This window comes from Momordica charantia (genome assembly GCF_013281855.1).
Source record: "Momordica charantia cultivar OHB3-1 chromosome 7 unlocalized genomic scaffold, Mcharantia_2.0 BLBB01000007.1, whole genome shotgun sequence".
Lineage (NCBI taxonomy): Eukaryota > Viridiplantae > Streptophyta > Magnoliopsida > Cucurbitales > Cucurbitaceae > Momordica > Momordica charantia.
The window spans coordinates 18,892,552-18,913,887 of record NW_028275165.1 but is presented as its reverse complement, the minus strand read 5'-3'; the positions used below and the strand labels follow the sequence as shown (position 1 = coordinate 18,913,887).

The 21,336-nt window shown below is 39.9% G+C and overlaps 4 protein-coding genes across 15 annotated transcripts; 2 read left to right on the top strand and 2 right to left on the bottom strand.

Moving 5' to 3' along the window:
• On the top strand, window positions 1–4,797 carry LOC111009839 (protein TIFY 4B). 5 transcript variants are annotated; one of them, XM_088126495.1, is made up of 9 exons: window positions 3–361; window positions 562–686; window positions 981–1,135; window positions 2,116–2,206; window positions 2,292–2,478; window positions 2,823–2,882; window positions 3,368–3,431; window positions 3,563–3,774; window positions 4,367–4,797. In XM_088126495.1, exons 1-9 carry the CDS (start codon window positions 244–246, stop codon window positions 4,453–4,455), a joined length of 1,101 nt encoding a protein of 366 aa, XP_087982621.1. In that variant the 5' UTR covers window positions 3–243; the 3' UTR covers window positions 4,456–4,797. The 5 variants fall into 5 exon arrangements, with proteins under 5 accessions (XP_087982624.1, XP_087982625.1, XP_087982621.1 ...); XM_088126496.1 differs by having other exon boundaries at window positions 4–361; window positions 2,310–2,478; XM_088126497.1 differs by having other exon boundaries at window positions 5–361; window positions 4,389–4,797.
• Window positions 4,798–5,845: 1,048 nt separating this feature from the next.
• LOC111009656 (acireductone dioxygenase 4) lies at window positions 5,846–7,633 on the top strand. The gene is made up of 5 exons (XM_022282807.2): window positions 5,846–6,003; window positions 6,094–6,181; window positions 6,260–6,354; window positions 6,445–6,684; window positions 7,353–7,633. The coding sequence occupies exons 1-5, from the start codon at window positions 5,992–5,994 to the stop codon at window positions 7,479–7,481; spliced, it is 564 nt and encodes a 187-aa protein (XP_022138499.1). The 5' UTR covers window positions 5,846–5,991; the 3' UTR covers window positions 7,482–7,633.
• Window positions 7,634–7,907: 274 nt separating this feature from the next.
• Window positions 7,908–16,957, bottom strand: LOC111009653 (perakine reductase). Of its 8 annotated transcripts, XM_088126508.1 has the most exons (8): window positions 16,802–16,957; window positions 16,484–16,654; window positions 16,154–16,399; window positions 15,752–15,924; window positions 15,573–15,669; window positions 15,337–15,490; window positions 13,287–13,396; window positions 12,845–13,183 (listed from the first exon to the last, which is right to left on the bottom strand). In XM_088126508.1, exons 1-8 carry the CDS (start codon window positions 16,856–16,858, stop codon window positions 13,085–13,087), a joined length of 1,107 nt encoding a protein of 368 aa, XP_087982634.1. In that variant the 5' UTR covers window positions 16,859–16,957; the 3' UTR covers window positions 12,845–13,084. The 8 variants fall into 8 exon arrangements, with proteins under 8 accessions (XP_022138495.1, XP_022138496.1, XP_087982634.1 ...); XM_022282803.2 differs by lacking the exons at window positions 12,845–13,183; window positions 13,287–13,396 and adding an exon at window positions 7,908–8,482; XM_022282804.2 differs by lacking the exons at window positions 12,845–13,183; window positions 13,287–13,396 and adding an exon at window positions 7,908–8,475.
• Window positions 16,958–18,501: 1,544 nt separating this feature from the next.
• On the bottom strand, window positions 18,502–20,934 carry LOC111009655 (putative aldo-keto reductase 1). The gene is made up of 7 exons (XM_022282806.2): window positions 20,747–20,934; window positions 20,462–20,632; window positions 20,194–20,397; window positions 19,549–19,721; window positions 19,374–19,470; window positions 19,067–19,220; window positions 18,502–18,823 (listed from the first exon to the last, which is right to left on the bottom strand). Exons 1-7 carry the CDS (start codon window positions 20,810–20,812, stop codon window positions 18,645–18,647), a joined length of 1,044 nt encoding a protein of 347 aa, XP_022138498.1. The 5' UTR covers window positions 20,813–20,934; the 3' UTR covers window positions 18,502–18,644.
• Window positions 20,935–21,336: the final 402 nt, after the last annotated feature.

Genomic DNA, 21,336 nt, shown 5'->3' with positions numbered 1-21,336 from the left:
CGCCGCGGCCACAGGCGCAAAAAAAAAAAAAAGTCACACACACCAACACACTTCCCCACACCCACCTCCCCCCCTTTGTTCTTCTTCTTCCTCCGCCAAATCACGCCGCTTCCGCCTCCCAGATTCCGCCGGCCGCTCGCCGATGACCGCCGTGGCTCTCTCTGCCTTCGATTTCCGGCCTTGATTGCTCCTTTTCCAGGGCGGAGCGCCGGCCGGTGAATCGGTTTTCCGGATTCTGCGGCAATGAGTGCCGGCGCGGCGACGTTCCGGTCCATTCTTGACAAACCCCTCAACCAGCTGACGGAGGATGACATTTCGCAGCTCACGCGAGAGGATTGTCGCAAATACCTCAAGGAAAAAGGTCTTCTCTCTTCTGCGTTTTCTTTGATTTTCCGGTTTTGTCCCTCCATTTTTTCCGGCGGAACTTCCGTTTTCTTTTTCTCTTTTTTTTTTTACGCGATTTTCTTTGTTGCGGCTTCGGAGAAATGATTGTGGTTTTTTTTTTCCTTTCTTTCTTCCTCCTTTTTTCTTTCTTTCTTGTGATTACACGTGTCGGGACAGGAATGCGGCGGCCCTCGTGGAACAAATCTCAGGCGATCCAGCAGGTTATTTCTCTTAAAGCATTGCTTGAGCCTTGTGACGATTCCGGCGCCGGTGCTCTTCGGAAGGTCGTCGTTTCGCCTCGGGTGAGTTTTTGCCGTTTCTGCTGCTTTTCACACTCAACCCTCTGTTTGGTTGCTGAGAAAATAATCTCCCCCACCCACAAGGGGTTTTTTGCCCCGAAGAGTTCAATTTTCATCTATGCATAAGGGATTTTTTGGAAATGTCGACTGAAAGTCCAGTTTGTTACTTACTAAATGGAGTTTTTTCTTTGATCTTCGCCATTCAACTTTAATATTTAAACATTTTTTGTTTTTGTTTTGCACATTTGTTAATTTTCTCAAAGACAACAGTGATGTTATTGGATGATATCTGTGTAGGTGAATTCAAATCAAGGCGATTCACCCAAAGAACCAAGTGACGATGCTCAGTTTACGATGTCAGTTGATGAATCTGCTTATAGCAATGTGGAGACTGCAAAATCTACTCCAGAGGATCCACCAGTTGAACCAGACAACAAAGTCACCAGTCCCAGGTCAATCCGTGAATATCTTTGACTTTCTGGTACTTCTTCCCTATGATGTGGAGTGTTGGATCTTACAATATGTCTAGCAATTTCTATGGCTGGAAGCTGTTGTATTTGACGTTCTGTTTTACCTTATACCTCGCGATTTCTTGTAGTTCTGCTGTTATTGTTCTCTCTGCAGACCCCAGATGATTTAAACTCTCAAATAGAAGTTTTAATGAGAATGTGTGCTTCCAAAAGTTATGGATAAACTACAGATCTTTGTTTTGGCATTCATAAGTACACTACCCTAACCCAAAACACTAGGTATGGAAGAGATTTTAGGACTTAAAATGTGTGCAGAAGCAAAAGAAAATGAAGCAATGCAGAAGTTATCTGTTTTCTGAATTCTATTATCTGCTGGTTATATTTAGAGTCTAAACATTGCTGAAAAGGAGTAACTTGAACTATTATGTGAAAGTTGTCATCTTGTGGACCTATGGGTTTGGTCTTAAATTGCATACATGTGCATAGGGATGTGGGCACTTCTTTTCTTGCATTCTTTGATAAGTTCCAGTCCGATGTAGTTAACCACATTTGCATCACTTTATGTACTCATGCTATAACAGTCCTTCAGGGCGAAACTTGATAGTTTATTTGTTGGTTCTTTCTGTGGCTCGTTATGATGGATACTCATGGTATAACAGTCCTTGAGCTGAAACTTGATAGCTTATTTGTTGGTTCTTCCTCTGTGGCTCGTTATGATGGAAAACAACAATGATTTTCTGGAAAAATTAAAAAATTTGTTGGTACTTGATCAGTCACCCATATCTCGATGACTTACCCTTGTTTTGATATCTGTGAAAATAGTTCTGGAATTCTGCTTTGTTAAAGGTTATACAGGCACTTTTCAGAGGATTTCAAATCTTTGTAAAGATATCCCTTTTTCTTTCTTCAATAAAATTTGTACTAACTGAAAAGATGGGAACGCATGTTTTAATGGTTGACAGAGATCAATGCGAAACAAATGGACGAGATGGGCAAATGACAATTTTCTATTGTGGCAAGGTGAACGTGTATGATGGAGTCTCACCAGATAAGGTTTGGATGTTATCTCTTTTTTGGATTCTTGAAGAATATTTGTCATGGAAATGGTATTTTCCCCCTCCCTTTCAACTTGCTGTAGTCATCTATGGATTTGCAGGCATTGGCAATCATGCATCTTGCAGCAAGTCCAATGCCTTTCCCTCAGAATCATCCATTGGGTGGAACTGCTGCATGTCAGTCTCCACCATGTCTTTTACAGACTGCCAATGAGAGAGATGACTTTTTTCCTCCTAGTGCCTCTATCTATCGAAATGTGCACACAGGTGGTGAGTATGCGGGTTATAGCAATTTTGTTGCAAAATGACTTTTTTTACTCTGAAAACTTTTCCATTGCACCTCAACTTTGCTTGGCACCTTTTTATTGGACCGTACTTCTGGCAGGTAATTTTAGTGAGTACTAGTCTAAAACCTACATTTTGTGAATTTGTCGGTGATAGATGGTCTTAATGTGGCAGTTTTCACTTCTCCATTAAGCTACACTTTCTTTTCTGCTGTGAACTGAATCTTAGAGCTTGGATCTAGTCTTTTCATTTTTTAATCATATTTCCAGAAATAAAGTTTGGTAATGGTGGTAGCTAGTTAAGTGACAGTTTGTATTTTGACTTGACAGAGAAGATGGTAGAGTACCCTCAGCAGCAGCATGTAAAAGGAAACAGTACTCGAGATTCTGGTAAGCATTCTGTTTGCTTCCAATTATGTTAATTGCATTGGAAAAATAAAAACGGTGCATTTCTCATGTTTGCTAGAACTTTCAGAAGTTTGTTCTTTGTCCCATTAATTTTAATTTTGCTTTTATGCCCTTAGACAAAATTTGTTGTGATAATTAAATTCGTACAAATGTTCAACCACAAACTTTGTGTACTCGTTTTTCTTGATAAATCAATTTTAAATTTGGATAGTCTGGTCTTGAGGGTTCCATTTTTTTTTAATGTAATAATTTGAAGATCATAGTCAATGGTTAGTTAATACTTGCGACTACCTGCTGTAAAAATCCCTGTTTTTGCTGCTACTGTGTACCATACGAAATTGTTGTCTTCACCTCCTGAGTTCCAATTTAGTCTGACCAGTCTCCATGTGAATAACTCACAGCTTCCCATAGAAACAACTGATCTAATTAATAGTTTTTTCATAAAATATTGTGGATTTTCATATTAGATGTTGAGGGTCAGGCGAGTCGGAAAGTTTCATTACAGAGATATCTTGAAAAGCGAAAAGACAGGTACCTTTGACTAAGTTTGTTTTTCAGTTATAAGCCCATAATGATGACATCTTGCATGGTAGATAAGCTTTGTGGCCTCCGATCTCATTACGTTCATTTCACTCCCATCTTTGTGGTTAAATTTCTGTAAGGGGAAGGTTAAAGAACAAGAAAAATACAGGATTGCCTTCTTCTAGCCTGGAGGGGTATATGAACCATCAAATGAGGACGCACATATCCAATAAGAATTTAGGTCAGAGTGTGACAAGCTCTTTATCCCCAACTGGAGTAGCAAAAGCCTTCGTTGGAACAGCCGACAATCAGTCAAAATTTGCATGTTTTCCTGTCGACCTTAATGTTAAAGGTAGAACTATAGAGCTTTTATATCAGCAGTTGACTTTTTTTTTGGCATTTATATGCATTTTCATCACTCATTAGAACTGGTAATAAATTGGATTGGTTGCACTAGTTCTATTAAATCACTTTCTCAACTAAGGCGTTTATCAGTTTCTCCTGAAATTTCTGTAGAGTTAGAATCCAATTGTTTCCATGCATTTTCGCTAGTTTTCTTTGCTTTTGCCCCGCCTTTTAATATTATTAATTTCTGAAGCAGCACATCGACGTTAAGGAAACATTTATGAGTTTGATGAATTAAGACCAAAAACTTCCAACATCCTAGTAAATGACACAACTTCATGCAACATTTAATAATTGAGCTATCTTGTACTTTTCTGCAGATACATAATCTTCGGCTCTTGCCTTTTTCTAGGCGTTATTTTTGGTTCCAAAAAACTTTTCTCCGTGTGTCCGAAATGGTTAACTGAGGAACTTGGTATCAGTTTTAGGTGTCACCATCTGATGTATAATAGGATCTGGTTATAATAGGATTGTCTAATGGTTTAGCAGCCCAATAGTTCATAGTCAAATTTATGGTATAAAGTTGTTTGATATCTCAGTTTGGGAGCTACTTTTCTGCAGACGTCCAGGAGTGCTGAGTTTGACGACATCGATGATGTCATGCTACTTCACAAAATCATCCTCGTGATTAACAAGAACTAGAGAGAAAGAAGAGCGGAACAAAGTCGTGAAATGGTTGCTCGTTGCATGATTTGACTGCGTTTAAGGGGGAGTGTTATGTATGCCTTCCCCAACCGAACCGGTCATATTTTGGAGATCTTGCAGGGAGAGGTGTCTATATCAAGAGTATCTCATTCAGCTGATCAATTTTGTAACTTGGACACGGTATCGCGACCGTTGCTAGGATGGTTAGGAATTTGTTCATGTTTCTGCTGTCGAGGCTTATTGAGTTGAGATGACGATGCAATGTTGGAGACGTCCAGTTCTCATGCATTATGTATAAAAATGTATGCTGTCTTTTCTCTGCCAACACCCTCTCTCTCTGTATACCAAATTCAAATCTTTCAGGCGCATAGCATCTTACCTCACCACAATTTGATGCCGTCAAAACCAATGGTTCTTTTCAATCACCCACGAAACTCTCCCTCATGGTAGCGTTCGTCTAGGAGTCGAACTCGCTGTTCGGTCATGTTAAAAGCTTTGCTTAATTGTTAGTAGACTACGTTATACCATAACTAACTTTTGTAGAATAGCAATCTAGAACATTAGATTTGATAGAATTTTTGAAGCCATTTTGCCCTCAGATGGAAGAAGAATATGGCGGAAGAAAGTAGAGGGAGTTTTTGAGATGGGATGTGAGAGGAAATAACTTAAGATTGAGATGTAAATGTTAATGAAAGGAAGAAAAGCACTCCGTTTTATTATTAATCGAACTAAGCATTATAAAAAAGTGATTAATTCGATGTACACAGCTAATTAAAAAATTGTATATTAAAATTATTGCGAGTCAAATTAAAAAGTGACGTGGTTCAAGTGGCTTAGGTTAGCCCACTTGACTGAGGATGTTTGAGAGTCATTTAAAATTAAAATCACTTTTATTATTATTAAAATCACTTATTTTCTATTGATTTTTAAAGTATTGCTTCGATGATAATTTTGAAAATTAATTTGACTTAAATCTCATTTTTCAAAATCACTCATTCTACCATCACTCCAAAATTCACTCTTAATCGATTGAACAACTCCATTAAATCGTTTGGATAAATCGAGTCGATTAGATCCAATCGAGTCAGTCCAGAATTGAAAGACTCTACTTTTGTCTAAATCTAAAATCGTGAGATGTTGGCGTCAGGAATCCAAATCCTACATTAGAAAAAATATATTAAAAATTCATGAATATTTACCTGAGTGGGCGTAAAATCCAAATTCCAGTAGTTATTTTATAGATTTGTTTTTCTTGGTCGTAAAGACTTATAAAATCCACGTCATTTGCGCGCCACAAGACTAAAAAAAATCTTCATCCGTACACGTGGCAGCACCAATGACATTAATTAAACGAATTAAGGAAGAAAAAGAAAAAGAAGAGAAAATCATTGATTTCGAACCTTCAAGTTCAACTGAGAATTCTTGTTATTCCTTCTTTAAATTTGGAGCTCGGCAGTCAACCGGAGCACCTTCTCGACGGTTCAACTCCGGGAAAAATTTTCAGAGAGCGCGTTCGAACATGGCGATCGAGGTGAGTTTAATGAGCCGAACTGGTCTTCATTCTATATCAGACATTGATTCAAATTCAAAACATTGATGGAGGAAACGAGTCTTTGTGCAGGCTTGGTTTATGGATGATAGCAATGAGGACCAAAGGCTTCCTCACCACCGCGACCCTAAAGAGTTCGTTTCCATGAAGCAATTGGCAGGTGCCCCTCCCACTCCCTTTTCTCCCGAAACTTAGGAGAATTTTTGCCCTACGATTGAATTGAATGAATTATGTGTAGAATTGGGAGTGCTGTACTGGAAATTGAACCCTAACAACTATGAAAACGATGAGGAATTGAAGAAAATCAGAGAAGACAGGGGATACAACTACGTGGTTTGTGGATATTCACTAATCCGTCGGCGTTTTTCCGTTTCTATTTTGGTCATTTTTGTTTGAAGTTTCGTTTTGCATGAGATGTGGTAGGATTTACTTGATATATGCCCGGAGAAACTTGCTAATTACGAAGGGAAGTTGAAGGATTTCTACACAGAGCATATTCATGGCGATGAGGAAATTCGCTACTGTTTGGATGGAAGTGGCTACTTCGACGTGCGGGACAAGAACGACCGTTGGATTCGAATCTGGATCAAGCCCGGCGATCTTATCGTTTTGCCTGCCGGTATCTACCACCGTTTCACTCTGGACACCAATAATTATGCCAAGGTACTACTAATTACCATAACTTCGAAGAAAATTATGGGTCCACACACTTTTAAAGTCTATTTTGATTTTTGAATTTTCAAAACACCTGTGTATGTGTATATATATATATTTTTATAATTGGGAGTCGGAGCTTTGCTCTCCTGTACCCAGACGCACCCTCCGAACTAGGCGACATCAAGGATTTTTGGTATTAAGATCACTTGAAGGTTCGAACCTGAGACCTCTAAACAAAAGACCCCAAGCCTTGCTAACGAAAGGGTTTCAAAACACCTCTTTATTATTTTGCTTTTAACCAATCTAATCTACCCTTTTAGGTGCCAACATGAGTTACAGGCATGTATTGCCGACTGTGTTCGAACCCCACCCCTACATATTGTCCTAAAAAAAAATCGAGCCTCTTTAGCTGGATGAGATAATATTGTGTGAGTGAATATTAGTTAGAAAAATAATTTATACTAAAGACGAACGTGATAATATTTTGAAAGTTTAAGATTTAAAAAGACGTTTTGAAACTTTATAAACTAAAATGGTTATTGTGTAACAGAAATTTTAAGGCTATAGACGAAAATGAGATTTAAAATTTTATCATTCTATGTAAATTTGTAGGCAAAAAAAGAGTATTTCATACATTGATTTTCATGGTATTATCATTATTGGATTATACGTAGTTGATGAGGCTGTTCCAGGGAGAGCCAATTTGGACTCCGTTTAACCGGCCACAAGAGCAGCATCCTGCAAGGAAAGAATACCTCAAGACCTTCACTGAGACAGCTGGAGTGGCACTTGAGGCTCATTAAAGACTTATGTGTTCTACTGTTTCTATGGCAATTAACACGAAGTTATGGGGTTTGTACTGTTGGGTATATATGGCTTAGATTAAATACTGTATAAATTTTGCAACTGCTGTTAAAACTTGGTTTAATAAACGTATGAACTTTATATTTATGAATTGATCGTCTCAAAAGAATTGTAGTTTGAATAACTTTGGAAAATTAGGCCCTATTTTGTTTTATATTTCATTAAAAGATAGATAGTTCTCTCCTTGCAGAATTGAAAGATATGGAATCTCGGATATGAAATTCTTATATATCACCAGACAATTTTTTTTTTCTTTTATTGTTCTTAAATCACATTTATTTTTATCATCCTATTTGAGCCCATATTTGTTGTCTATAGTATCTTATCACGAAAGCCTGTTCCACAGTGCTTTACAAAGTATTGAGTTTATGTGTCAGATATGTAGTTCAGCATTTTCCTTAAAAATGTTGTTCATTTATTACATGTTAATTATATTCTAACCCACATTATTGAGTGCTAACTAGCGTTTTCGCATTGAAATTATTAACTTTTTAGTTTTCTTGCTGACAAGAAAGTTTCATGCCTCTTGACAATCAGAGGCTTGTTAATCACTGGAAAATCTGTAGCCACAAACCAACTCTCTGGTAAGCATCTTCTGAATTTACAACTTTGACGTTAATTATATCCTCTTTCTGTCCATTCTTGCACAGCTTCTGACGAATAATCTGAAAATTGCGATAAATCTCCTCATTGTATTGCCAATAGTGCAGTTATACTGATATCTATACGTAATACGCCCGCCTTACAAGCTGTGCCCCTTGATTATTATGAAATTGATTAAAGCTGAGTTTGATTCCATTTGCAGGAATAATTTTGTCAGTCAGCGGCCTTGTGCTGCTGCATGGAGTCAGATTCTATGACAGCTGGGTCCTGTTTGGTTGCTTTAATCTAAAGAACTGTTTGCGTACTAGTTTGCTCTTTTCTGCTGCTGAACTGCTCTCTAAAAAGTGTGAGTCTCAATTATTTCAAATTTAGTGGAAAGCGAATTGAAATAACAACAGATTTTCAAGAAAAGATTTGAAATTTTGTTGAAGGCTAATATATATCTCCAATGGATGTTTTAGCTATAGAGTTAATGGTTCAGTGTTGAGATCATGAATATGTGACCCACCTCCTGATTCCTACAGCGGTGTACCAAACTAAATGAAAATGATATGTCAACCATTGAAATGAGGGCACTGAATGAAGTTACTGATTCACTTTCCACAAGAATGTTTGTGTAGTTTGGGTTCAATTGGTCGGTACTAGTTAGTCATTCCAACCGAGTTCATGGGAGCCCATAGAAATATTATGAATAAACCCATAAGTTTGTGGCTTCTAATAGGCAAAACCATCATTAATCTTCTATTTGCATCATATAAAGAAGATTGTTCATTTCGTATCATTTGTTTGGTAAGGGGAGAATGAATTACCAGAGTTTCTTTATAAATATTATATTTTAAAATGAGATTGAGAAATAAGGCCATTTGTTTGAGTATATGTTAGTTTTGAATGAAATTATCTCTTTAGAATATGTTTTGAGGAGACAATTTCATTATGTTACGAGGTCGACAAGCGAAGGAGCAATTAAGCCAGGCGAAGCAACCCGTGCTGGACGAGCCGGACTGAGCAGGGCTCGGTTCTGACCCTTGCTCGGTGTCGAGCTAGGCTTGGCCCAAGGCCGAGCCTCGTCCTTGCTCCTCTACTGCTGCTGGAGGTGTCTCGGCCCATAGGCCCACATGTATCAGACCTAGGGTTGGCATTTCGTGAAACCCTAGGGGGGAAGATCGACTAGAAATAGGTAGGGGGGTCACTCCTTGAAGGTAAGCTGAATTACACTTCAAGTACCTTACTTGCTTAGTGATTTCTCCCATAGCTAACTTAGACATCGGAGTTAGTGTGACGAAAGTCACACCACTTTAGGGTTGTTTGGTTTTGCAGGTATCCGGTCCCCTGATAATCGAGTTTGGTGCACATTTTGGAGTGAATCGGTCTACCAAAATCCAAGCATCAACAATTGGCACCGTCTGTGGGAACGATACAAGCTATACACTTGAGCAAGCAACATGAACCCGGAGGAAAGTCCACGACGCTCTGATGACGATTGCCATCCGAGGAGGAGACTGAACATAGACGACCCCCTGCTAGGAGGAGTTGAGGGTGAGATGAGTTGACCCGACTCGGAGCGTCGAGAAGGGCTACCAGATGACCCACGAGTCAAGGCTCTGGATCAACCCAAAAACAAGTTTGTGGCCCTGGAAGAGAAGTTTGAGGGTATGGACCAGCATATGACCCAACTGCTTTAGCAGTTGGAGCAAAGGGAAGCGAGCCTACTGCCCCTTGTCAGAGTCCCTCGAAAAGGAAAGGGCCCGGCGCTAATCGAAGCAGAGGAATCGACAAATAAAGCGCAGAGCAAATTGAAGTTGGGGGGAAACGACAGGCGGAGGACTCGGATTTTCGACTTGGAAGGCCGGCCGAATGTCGACAGGAAGCGGCCAAAATCCTCGGTACCCAATGGAGGCTAGGAGGAGCAAAATACCCGAGGAGACCTCGGGCCGGTAGACCTCGACAAAGAGAAACTGAGGGATCGACCCGAATTATCCGAAAAACAACTGAGCTTGAAAGAAAAGGGAATTGACCTCGAGGAGTCAATAGACCAAACAGATTCCCCGTTCACGGAGGAGATAATGGGGGATAATGTGCCTCCAAAATTCAAGCTACCAGCCATAAAGCAGTTTGATGGGACGGCATATCATCTCGATGCCTACTGAAAATGGATGGACATCTACAGGGTCTCAGAGGCAATTAGATGCCGAGTTTTCTCATTCACCCTAGGCGGGTCAGCCAGTGTTTGGTTTCGACAATTAAAGCAAGGGTCGATTTTAAGCTTCAAGAGCCTCGCTAGGGCATTCGTGACCCAGTTTGTAGGAGGACGGAATTGGAGCCGATCAGTAGCCTACCTCCTGACCATAAAACAGAGGGCGGCGAAGAGCCTTCACAATTATGTGGCTTGGTTCAATGAGGAGAAGCTACAAGTGGAAGGTCTTATTGATGCAGTATCACTACTGGTCATGTCCGGCATCTATCGTTTTCGTTCAGAAAGAAAACCTCGAACACCTTTACAGACGCACTGAGTCGAGCCCAGAAATACACGAGTGTTGCGGAATTTTTCCACTAAAAAAAGGAACCTGAAGGGAAATGAACCGACCAAAAAAGAGAAAGGTCAGGAGAGAAGCAACAGAGCTCGAGGTGGGAAAAACAGATCGAGCTAGTCAGAAAGATCCGCTTCGAAAGTTCGAAAAATACACTCTAACCACAGTCCCACTCAAGCAGGTGTCAATGGAGATCAAAGATCAAAGGTTGCTTGAGTGGTCAGAAAGGATGAAAGCACCTCCGAATAAGAGGAGCAAAGGATGATATTGCCTCTTCCACCGAGACCATGGGCATGCCACACAGGATTGTTTTGACCTCAAGGAGGAGGTGAAAGGACTTATCCTAAGGGGTATCTCAAGGAGTACGTGGAGGATTCCAAAGCGACTCAAAATAGTGAGAATGACAACAAGTCTCATGCCAGAGAAATCCGAACGATAATGGGAGGTTCAGTAGAAAGAGGAAGGCAAGTGTACGGGAAGCAAGGACAAGCCTAGGGCATTATGAAGTCTAGCATGCAGTTTTTGCCGGGCGGCCTTCAAAAATCAAATTTTCAGAGGATGAGACAGCCCACCCTCCCACCCACACAATGACACATTGGTTATCGCCTTACAAATAGCCAATATGAAGGTGCACTGAATCTTGGTGGATGGGGGTAGCTCTACTGACATCATCTCCTTAACAGCTTATAATACTATGGATTTAGGAGAAATGATGCATAAGAGCAGCAGTGCACCACTAGTGGGTTTTGGGGGAGAACGGGTCATCTCGGAGGGCAGGATAGAATTGCTGGTAACATTCGGTAGTGGGTCAAGGAGCATCACCAAAATAGGAGAATTCCTCATCGTCGACTACTCATCTTCCTATAATGAAATTTAGGAAGGCCGACCATACACACACTCAAAGCAATACCCTCTACCTACCTCAATTTATGAAATTCCCAACACCTAGAGGTGTAGGTGAAATCAAAGGGGAATAGCAGGTATCACGTGAGTGCTACTACACCTCGTTAAGAGGCCACGACGCAGGAATTGGGACCTCTACTTCGAAATGATCATCGCAACTTTCTCGACCGATAAAATAGGGTTTAGGGTAGATGCAACCTTTCAAGGTTATTTTTTGTTTTTCTCTTTTCCTATGGTTATGTTATTTGATTATGCATTTGTTTTGGTCAAATAAAATTCTTATTATCTACTTTGAGCAACCACTGTCACTTCTTTCCGTGAACTCCTCAAGTAGGGGGCATGGTAATATATGGAGCAATGGAATATGGAAGAAAAATTAAAGATCTCGATCAAGGCCAAACCAAAAGCGGGCCACTTGGTCTAGCGCGGTTAAAACACGAGGCAGAGCAAGAGGTCGAAAGCCAAGCAACGACGAGAGTAACAGGTGTAAAACTGCTGGCCATGACCAACAAGTTAGAAACCTACGAGAGTTAAAGGCAGGCAAAGTCGACTCCACCAAAGTTTGAGCCTTAAGCAAATAAAGAAGCTTGAAGAGATCTAATTGATAATTCCGACATAGAACCAGCAAGGTAATAGGAAAAACAACAACAGAAACATAGCAAATAATTTTCCAAAACATGAAGCATCAACAGACAACTTGACCCACGTTGTCCCTATTTGTCGTCATTACTGTCGTCCATATCGTCGGGGGCGTCGCATTCAGCTCTAAAACGTTCCTGGAGAAAGGAGTAAGCAATGTCAGGGTGTTCATTAGAGACCTGGTGGAGAGACCAGGAGACACCACACTCCATGGCGGCATTCTGCAGATCGACATAGTCCTGGGCCTTCTTAAACTCCTCGGCCAAGAATTCGAAGTTGGAGAGCTGGGCATTGGCCTTGTCAAGCTTCCTTTGCAGTGCGGCTAAGTCATGGGATTTCCTCCTTTCGACCTCCAGGTCATGCTGAGCAGTCGCCAACAGGATGTGAGCCTGGTCTAAAGAGGTAAGAGCCCGGTCCAGTTCATCTCGAGGAGCATAGTGATGACGAAGATGGTTAATTTCGTCAGCAACTCTACCCGAGAACACGACCAAGCGGTTAAAAACCTACTAAAGCCAATGACAAATGTTAGACTAGATGCGACATTGGATACCAAGAGGCAACTATGATATTGACCTGATGGAGGTCATTAAGACAGGTATTGATGCGGTGCTGAGGGTTTGAGTAACCAAAACTCGGTCCAAGTCCTTGCCAAAGGCTGAAAGCCCTCTCCAGATAAGCCGCCCCGTTGGTATCGGCATCATACGGGCCCAAAAAAGGAAAAGCCGATACATGGGAGGAAGACCCAAGATGGCCACGAGAGGAAGACGGGGTGGATGCCCCTTGAAGCCGGGCAGAACGACGAGGTGCAGCAAGAGGCATCGAGGGTCGAGCCTGAGGCTGAGGTTGGGGGTCATCCTCCGTCAAGTTAGTTATCTCGACATCTGAGGCCCGGTTGGATTTGGCACCCGAGCTTCGAACGTTTCGTCGGCGTTCTTTCTCGAATAGGGAAGTGGCCCATCTCGACATTTCTACAAGAAAAATACGAAAGTAAAAATCAGCTGGATGCAGATTTAAAATAAACTTTCGATAATTACTTGAAGGTTGACGGGGAGGAGCCAAACCAAAATCTACCAGGTTTTGCTCGTTTATCAAGTCTGGGCCCCATCGCTCGATGTCTGGTAACTGGATGACATTGTGATAGAAGTTCAACGCCTCGACAGAAAGTTCACAGATATGGGGAACTGTCAACAAAAGAAGCAGAAAGAGGGATTTCAGAATGTGACGTAAGAAAGTCCCGATAGAGTTCGGGAATCTACTTACCTAACTCCCTACACTCCGTCGGGACGAGGAAATGCAATCCACAGTCATCCTGGGCTAGCCAGTTACCACAGACAAAGAACCACTCATCCTTCCAGTGCTTTACTAAGGAAGGACCCATAATGAGAATTTGGTTTCGCGAGCTAACGTAAAAATGAAAGTTGTCATTAGGGCTATGTTTAAGGAAACAAAGCAACATGAAGGTGGCCGCAGTTATAGGTTGGTCACCCCAAGGTAAGACCATAGAATGAAGCAACTAATCAATGTAAACCACCCATTAGGGACGATCTGGGAAGGAGCTACTTGATTAAAAGCTAAAAGTTTTGAAGGAACAATTTCAAGGGTAGACTAATACCAAATTTGAACATGGTCGCGTAGAATACAACTTCCCCGGGGTAGGATCCGTCAATACTCTCCCCAGGGTTTGGGAGACGAAGGCTAACAGAGTTGGGAATGCAGTATTTTAAGCGGAGACGGCGTAAGTCCCTCGCCGTGAGTGTAGAGTTGTCCACCCAAGAAGGACGAAAGTACCGGGATTCAAAAGAAGGGTTGGATGATGACTTGTCATCGGAGGCAGTCCACTCAAAGTTTAGATCGGATGCCATGGAAACAAACGAGCAACAAAGAACAAGAAAAGAAGGGAGATTACCTCGAAGTAAAGGGGATAAGTGAATGTAAAGGAGGTGGAAGGGGTTTATATAGCCCCAGAAAGCAAAGGAATACGACTCGGACCAATGGTGTTACACCATTAGGCTGAGACTTGCTCGGCCACCACGAAACCATGGTGCAAACCAAAAATTGACAATGACAACTCTTCTCATGGCCTACCAATAAATGTACTCTCAAAGTGATAGGTCCAAAAAAAAAACTGAAGTACATCACCTCGAGAGTAGGGGGAACTGTTATGAGGTAAAAAACAACAAGCGAAGGAGCAATTAAGCTAGGCGAAACAACCCGCAACGGACGAGCCGAACCGAGCAGGGCTCGGTTCTGACCCCTGCTCGGTGCTGAGCCCCGTCCTTGCTCCTCTACTGCTGCTGGAGGTGTCCCGGCCCATAGGCCCACATGTATCAGACCTAAGGTTGGCATTTCGTGAAACCCTAGGGGGGAAGATCGACTATAAATAGGTAGGGGGGTCACTCCTTGAAGGTAAGCTGAATTACACTTCAAGTACCTTACTTGCTTTAGTAATTTCTCTCATAGCTAACTTAGGCATCAGAGCCAGTGTGACAAAAGTCACACTGGTTTAGGATTGTTCGGTTTTGCAGGTATTCGATTCCCTGATAATCGAGTTTGGTGCACATTTTAGAGTGAACCGATCTACCAAAATCCAAGCATCAACACATTCAATGTAGTGTTGGGCATGACACCTGAGAACTGAAGTGTTTACTCATATGTCTGCAGTGGTTACAAGTTCCAAATCACGAAAGGTCTTGCGTTGGCTTTCAGCTCCTTTATCTGCAAAGTTCCACATATATTTGGAGAAAACATCGTATTCTCGCTGACCTCTAACTTCATCAACTGGCACAGCATCACCAATTTCTTTCAAATCCTCCGGTGTTAGCTCCACACCTAATGACCGAATGTTGCTGTCAAGGTTCCCAACTTTGGTTGTCCCTTTGCCAGAATGGAAAACGAAACAAAGAGTTGGAACTGTCCAACAGAGCAAACTAAACGCTTCATTCATGGAAATGGATTAGGTAAGTTTATTCTTTTGTTTATTTACTTTTCATTCTGAAATGTTATCATTCAAGATTTTAACATGAATGTTCCTTTCTCCTTGCCATCTATTATTGACATTCTTCAACAAATAACATTCTTACAACTCCTTTCTGGGACAGGAAGAGGCGGATACATAACGTACCTGGGATGGGAACTATATCAATACCCTGATGGAGCAGCCACGCTAAAGCCAACTGCACTGTAGCACAACGATGCTTGGCAGCCATATCAAGAAGCCGTTTGTAAATAGCTTCATTCTCTTCTAAACTCTCCTTGGCAAATCTTGGATGTTTAACCTGTCAAAACAGACACACCCTTGAGTTATGATATGCAGATTCCATGGCAGAACTTGCTCAGAACTCTCCCTTACAAACTTACCAGCAAGCTCTCACTGGGCAAGCTTTCTGCAACCGCCTTTCCACCGAAGAACCCTCGACCCAGAGGACTGTAAGCCACCATCCCAATTCCAAGCTCTCTGCAAAACACCAAGCCTTGATCCACCGAGTCTATCAAGGATTCGAGATATAACTTTGTATTATGTGGTTGCCTTTTCTCACCTGCATAGTGGGATTATCTCATCTTCAATGTCACGGCTCCACAGTGAATACTCCATTTGCAAGGCAGTGATTGGATGAACTGCATGGGCTCTTCTGATTGTGTCTGCACTTGCTTCGGACAAACCGATATACTTTATCTTCCCCTCCTCCACTAGCTTCTTCAGCTCTCCCATCTTCACAGCCAACCATTAAAGTTTCAAAAAGTGATTTTTTTGGGTTAAATTATTAGTTTCGGTCTTTGAACTTTTAGATTGTGTTTATTTAGTTTCTGTATGCTAAAAAGTTAGTTAGTGTCATTAACTAGATTAGCTTAATGTTTATATCACGAAAGAAGTTAAATTATGGACTTAATGGTTAGAATGAGGAGATATAATCTTGAAAGTTGAGGACTAGATTTATAACTTTTCTTTCAGCAGTAGAAAACTCTATACAGAAAGAGCTCACGGTTTCCTCAATGGGCACAGATGGGTCAACACGATGCTGATAGTAGAGGTCGATGTGATCAACTTGAAGCCGCTCAAGACTCGCTTCACAGCTCTTCCTTACATATTCAGGTGTCCCATTTACTGAAAACCGAAAGTCTCCTAATGGCACAATGCCGAACTTTGTAGCTAACTGAATCTTTTCTCGAGGGAGCTGTTTCAAGGCCTACAAAATGAAACATCTTCAGCCAATTGGTAAGGTTATCAAACTCCATAACTTTTCAAAGTTTTTTTGTTATGGATAATACACCTTTCCAACCATGATTTCATTGTCGTGATCGGCTCCGTAAAGATCAGAAGTATCGAAAAAGGTTATGCCTCTAGTGAAAACTTGTTTGATCATGCCACATCCATCTTTATGAGTGAGGGGAGCGTTGTAAATTCCAGAGAGTCCTGCACATCCGAAACCCAACCTTGAAACCTGCAACCATTTCACACAGATTCATCATATCCCATTAAGATCAAACTTTTATTTGGAAAAGTTAAACATTTTTCTCGAATTTGGGATTCTCAAAGTCTTATTGTTTGTTTTTCCATGTTCCCATTTCTCAGAATTGATTGATCTTACCTCCAATCCTTGGCTACCCAGCTTCACTCTGGGAATTTGGATCAGGTTTTGGGGCATTTCCTCCGTTTTGCTGTAATCAGAGGGCTTAGTTTGCAGATGTTGCAATTTCCTGTGAAAATGGAAAGGGGAATTTTGAAGCTGTTGGATTCTCTACTCTAAAAGTTTAAACACCATGATGATCCTTTTTCTTTTTCAACAATTTCTCTTTGTTTTTTTCTGAGGGCTGAGTTCTTTCAATTGCAAGGAATCTTGCATTTAAGTATTTTGTGGCTGTGGGTGAATGCAAAATGCTAACAACTGATAAGACAGAGAACCTTATTTTTTAAGTTTTGCATAATTTATCTCCCAATCCCAACCACTCCAATCCAACTTGCTAGGTTATTGAATATTTGTTTGGTTAATTTTTATATAGTTAATATATTTTTTTTCATAAAATATATAGTTAATAATTAAATTGATGCAATGAGTTTTTTTTATTTGAAAGTATTGTTAATATTTTATTGTAAGATGCAAAGGTTATTTTTTTGAAATTGTATATAGTTAGTGGAGAACATCTTCGGCCATATGTGGGACAACAGGGCCAGGTTACCATTATTTTTAATTAATTAAATTTTATTTATTGTTATAATTTTTTTCTTTAATGAAGGAAGATATTAAACTTATTTTTATAGACAAGTCATCTTCCTTCATTTCTAATTAATGTAGGTTTTTAATGCATCTTTCACTAATTTTCCTTTAAAGAATCATCAAATCCAAACCCCTCTCAAGTAGCCATTTATTGTAAAATTTTGGCTACACTCTTTACTCTTTTCTTTTTTAGTACAACATAGGGGTGGGAGATTGAGTTCACAATCTCTTGGTTGGAGATATATGTCAATTATCGTTAAGCTATGTTCGCTTTGGCTTTTGACTGGACTCTTTCACAATTTATCCGTAGGACTTTAGTTGCATTTTTTCCGTTGAATGAGGGCCAACTAGGAGCATATGTTCTTCCCAATCACTAGAAAAAGGGACCATTAAATTATCAAATCAGTATCATATTGTAATTAAACCAAGGCTTTCCAATGTTATTTAACATTTGCTGAATGGTTCATCAGCCTAAGCGGGAGTTTGATAAAATTTTTGGAGTGGGGAGCGGTGAAAAGTATTTTTAGGATGTGTTTGGAAGTGATTTTAGCATGATCAAAATCACTTTTGCCATTATCAAAATTACTTCTCTTTTCACAGATTAAAAAATTAATTTTAGGAAAGTTTAAAGTCACTTTAAATTGATTTTTAAGGTATTACTGTGATGATGCTTTTGAAAATTAATTATACTTAAATTTCTCGTCCTACAGTCACTTCCAAACACACACTTAGTTGATTAAAAGTAGTCTTTAAAATTTTCGTAGTGTTTAGTTGAATGTTGATAATTACAAGTGGTTTTGAAGATTTTAAAAATACTTAAAAAGTACCTTGAGAAAGCACATAATTAATGTTTCTTATCGTAATGGACACTTTTTTTAAATAGATCTTAAATTCACTATAAATGTTTAGCATTTACTTCTCTCACTTGGCATTTGGGAATTTTCATTTATCTGTTAAATTATATGCTGAGAAACCTCACAGCCACATCTTGCACAAAGATACTAAAAAGTAAACATATTTATGTGTGTGAATTCTCTAAGAAGTGTTTCCTAATGTGTCCGGGCTTGACGGGGTATAAAATACTCTTTCCATTCATTGTCTGTCATATTAATAATATAGGGTCCACCAATATTAAATAATTATTTTTTTTTAAAAGTATAGTGTCAGTACTAGAAATTTTTCTGATGTCTGCATAAGTATGTATGTAACAAAGCTTTTAATTCCTTAATGGCGTGTTTGCAAACTTCCACATATATTTAGTGAGAACATCATATTCTCGTTGACCTTTAACTTCATTTTCTGGCACAGCATCACCAATTTCTTTCAAATCTTCCTCTGTTAGCTTCACACTCAGTGACTCAATGTTGCTGTCAAGGTTCCCAACTTTAGTTGTCCCTATTGCACAATGCAAAACGATAGAAGAAATGAGGCCTCAATATATAGATTATTTGTATGAAATGTAGAAGAAATCACACTGCAAATGGATGATGCCAACGATTTTAGGATGAAAGTTTCTGCATTTCAACTTTGAGATTGGTACCAAATATTTCACTATATAAATCTGTATTTTGTTGCTATGTTGTTGAACAGAATATCATAAAGACAACTCCATTTTGGAGAGAAGGATATAAAACACACCTGGGATGGGAACAATGTCAATGCCCTGTTGAAGCAGCCACGCTAAAGCCAACTGAACTGTGGTATAACGATGCTTGGCAGCAAGATTAGCAAGCCTTCTGTAAATACCTTCATTCTCTTCTAAATTCTCCTTGCTGAATCTTGGATGATAAACCTGTCAACACATCACAACACATATCCATCGGTTTCAAATACAGTAGATTCCATGGACACCATGTTGGAATTGGGAAAAAGATCTATAATATATAAGTAAGTAGCGTCATTCTTATTTGGTACGAGAATTTTTGAATGACTGTTACTAATATACCAATGAGCTATCAGTTGGCAAGCTCTCGACGACCGCCTTTCCAGCAAGGAAGCCTCGACCCAGAGGGCTATAAGCCACTATTCCAATTCCAAGCTCCCTGCAAACAACCACACGCCTTCTTCATCTCTGGTAAGAACTTAAAAAGCTTTGTATTATGTGGTTGCCTTATTGTCACCTGCAAAGAGGGATAATGTCATCTTCAATGTCACGGCTCCACAGGGAATACTCCATCTGTAAGGCAGTGATTGGATGAACTGCATGGGCTCTCCTGATGGTATCTGGACTTGCTTCAGACAAACCTATGTACTTTATCTTCCCTTCTTCCACCAGCTTCTTCAGCTCTCCCATCTTCAGCCATATCAAAGTTTCAAAAAGTGACTTCTCTGTTTCTAAACAGAGTGAAAAGAAACTCAATAAAGTGCTCATGGTTTCTGCAATGGCACAGATATTTTGAGCATAGCGTTTGCTACCGACACTAAATGTTTTTTTTTTGGTAGTACAAGGCATGTATGGGGTGAGAATTCACCTTTTAGTTGGAGTATATGCCTTAATTAGTTGAGATATACTCAAGTTACTTACCTCACATCAATTGTTTATGTCAAAGAGTGTTTGGGGTGATCTTAAAGCGGGTTAAGTTGAGTTCTAGAAGGGTATGCACCAAGAGTTTACGTCATAAATTTGTGTTAGCAGCGAGCAACTTAGCAAAAATGCACTTTTAAGTTGATCAAATTGAGTTCTGATAGTGAGCGTTAAGCACTTAAAATGGTTCTTTTTCTCCTCAATACAATCATCAAACAAAGAATTGTTAAGGGTGACTCACAGTTTCTTCGATCGGCACGGATATGTCTACTCGATGCTGATAGTATAGGTCGATGTAATCAACTTGAAGACACTCAAGACTCGCCTCACAGCACTTCCTTACATATTCAGGTGTCCCATTTACTGCAAATTCAAATCCTCCTAATAGCACAATGCCAAACTTTGTAGCTAATTGAATCTTCTCTCGAGGGAGCTGTTTTAAGGCCTACAAAATGAACATCATCAGCTCTACAACTTTTCAAAGTCTGTGTTTAAAGAAAATTCACCACCTTTCCAATCATGATTTCATTGTCATGATTAGCTCCATAAAGATCAGAAGAATCAAAAAAGGTGATCCCTCTGATGAAAGCTTGGTTGATGATGTGACATCCATCTTCATGAGAGAGGGGAGTGCTGAGAGATCCTGAAAGTCCTGCACATCCAAAACCCAACCTTGAAACCTGCAAAGTTAAAGTTTTTCCCCATCAAAACCAAAGTTTGGGATTTGGGATTCTCCAAAGTCTTATTTTTTTGTTTTTCCCAAGTTCCCATTTCTCAAAACTGATCAAATTTACCTCCAATCCTTGGCTTCCCAGCTTCACTGTGGGGATTTGAATCAGGTTTTGGGGCTCTCCCTCCATTTTGAGTTGCAACCAGAGAGCTTAGAAAAAAGAAAGGGAAAATTTTTTAGGCTATTCTAAAAGTTCTGAACTCAATGGTGGTGATCCCTTTTCTTTTTCCAATCTTATCTTTGATTATTCTTAGTGCTGAATTTTCTAGGGATCTGCCATTAAGTATGTGAATACAAATGCTAAAATTTGAAACTGATAAAGACATTAAATCCACCTTATCTTTAAGGTTTGTAAAGTCTATTCTTCCACCTTACGATCATGAATTTATGTCCAAACCACTCCAATCCAACGTCCTAGATTAATGTATATTGCCCAATGTCCATTCGGGGGAAAAGTCAATGTTATAATTACTAGTCAAATAAATAGTTTGAAATTATTGCATGAATTATTGTTGGAGAACATTTTGGCCATACTTAGGAGAACTTGCCTTGTTTCTTGTCATTTATACTACTCTAAACTTTCGTAGTTATGTCTAATATATTCTTAAAAGTGTCAGTCCCTTAACTCTCAACGTTGTAGCCCCGTAGCTTTAA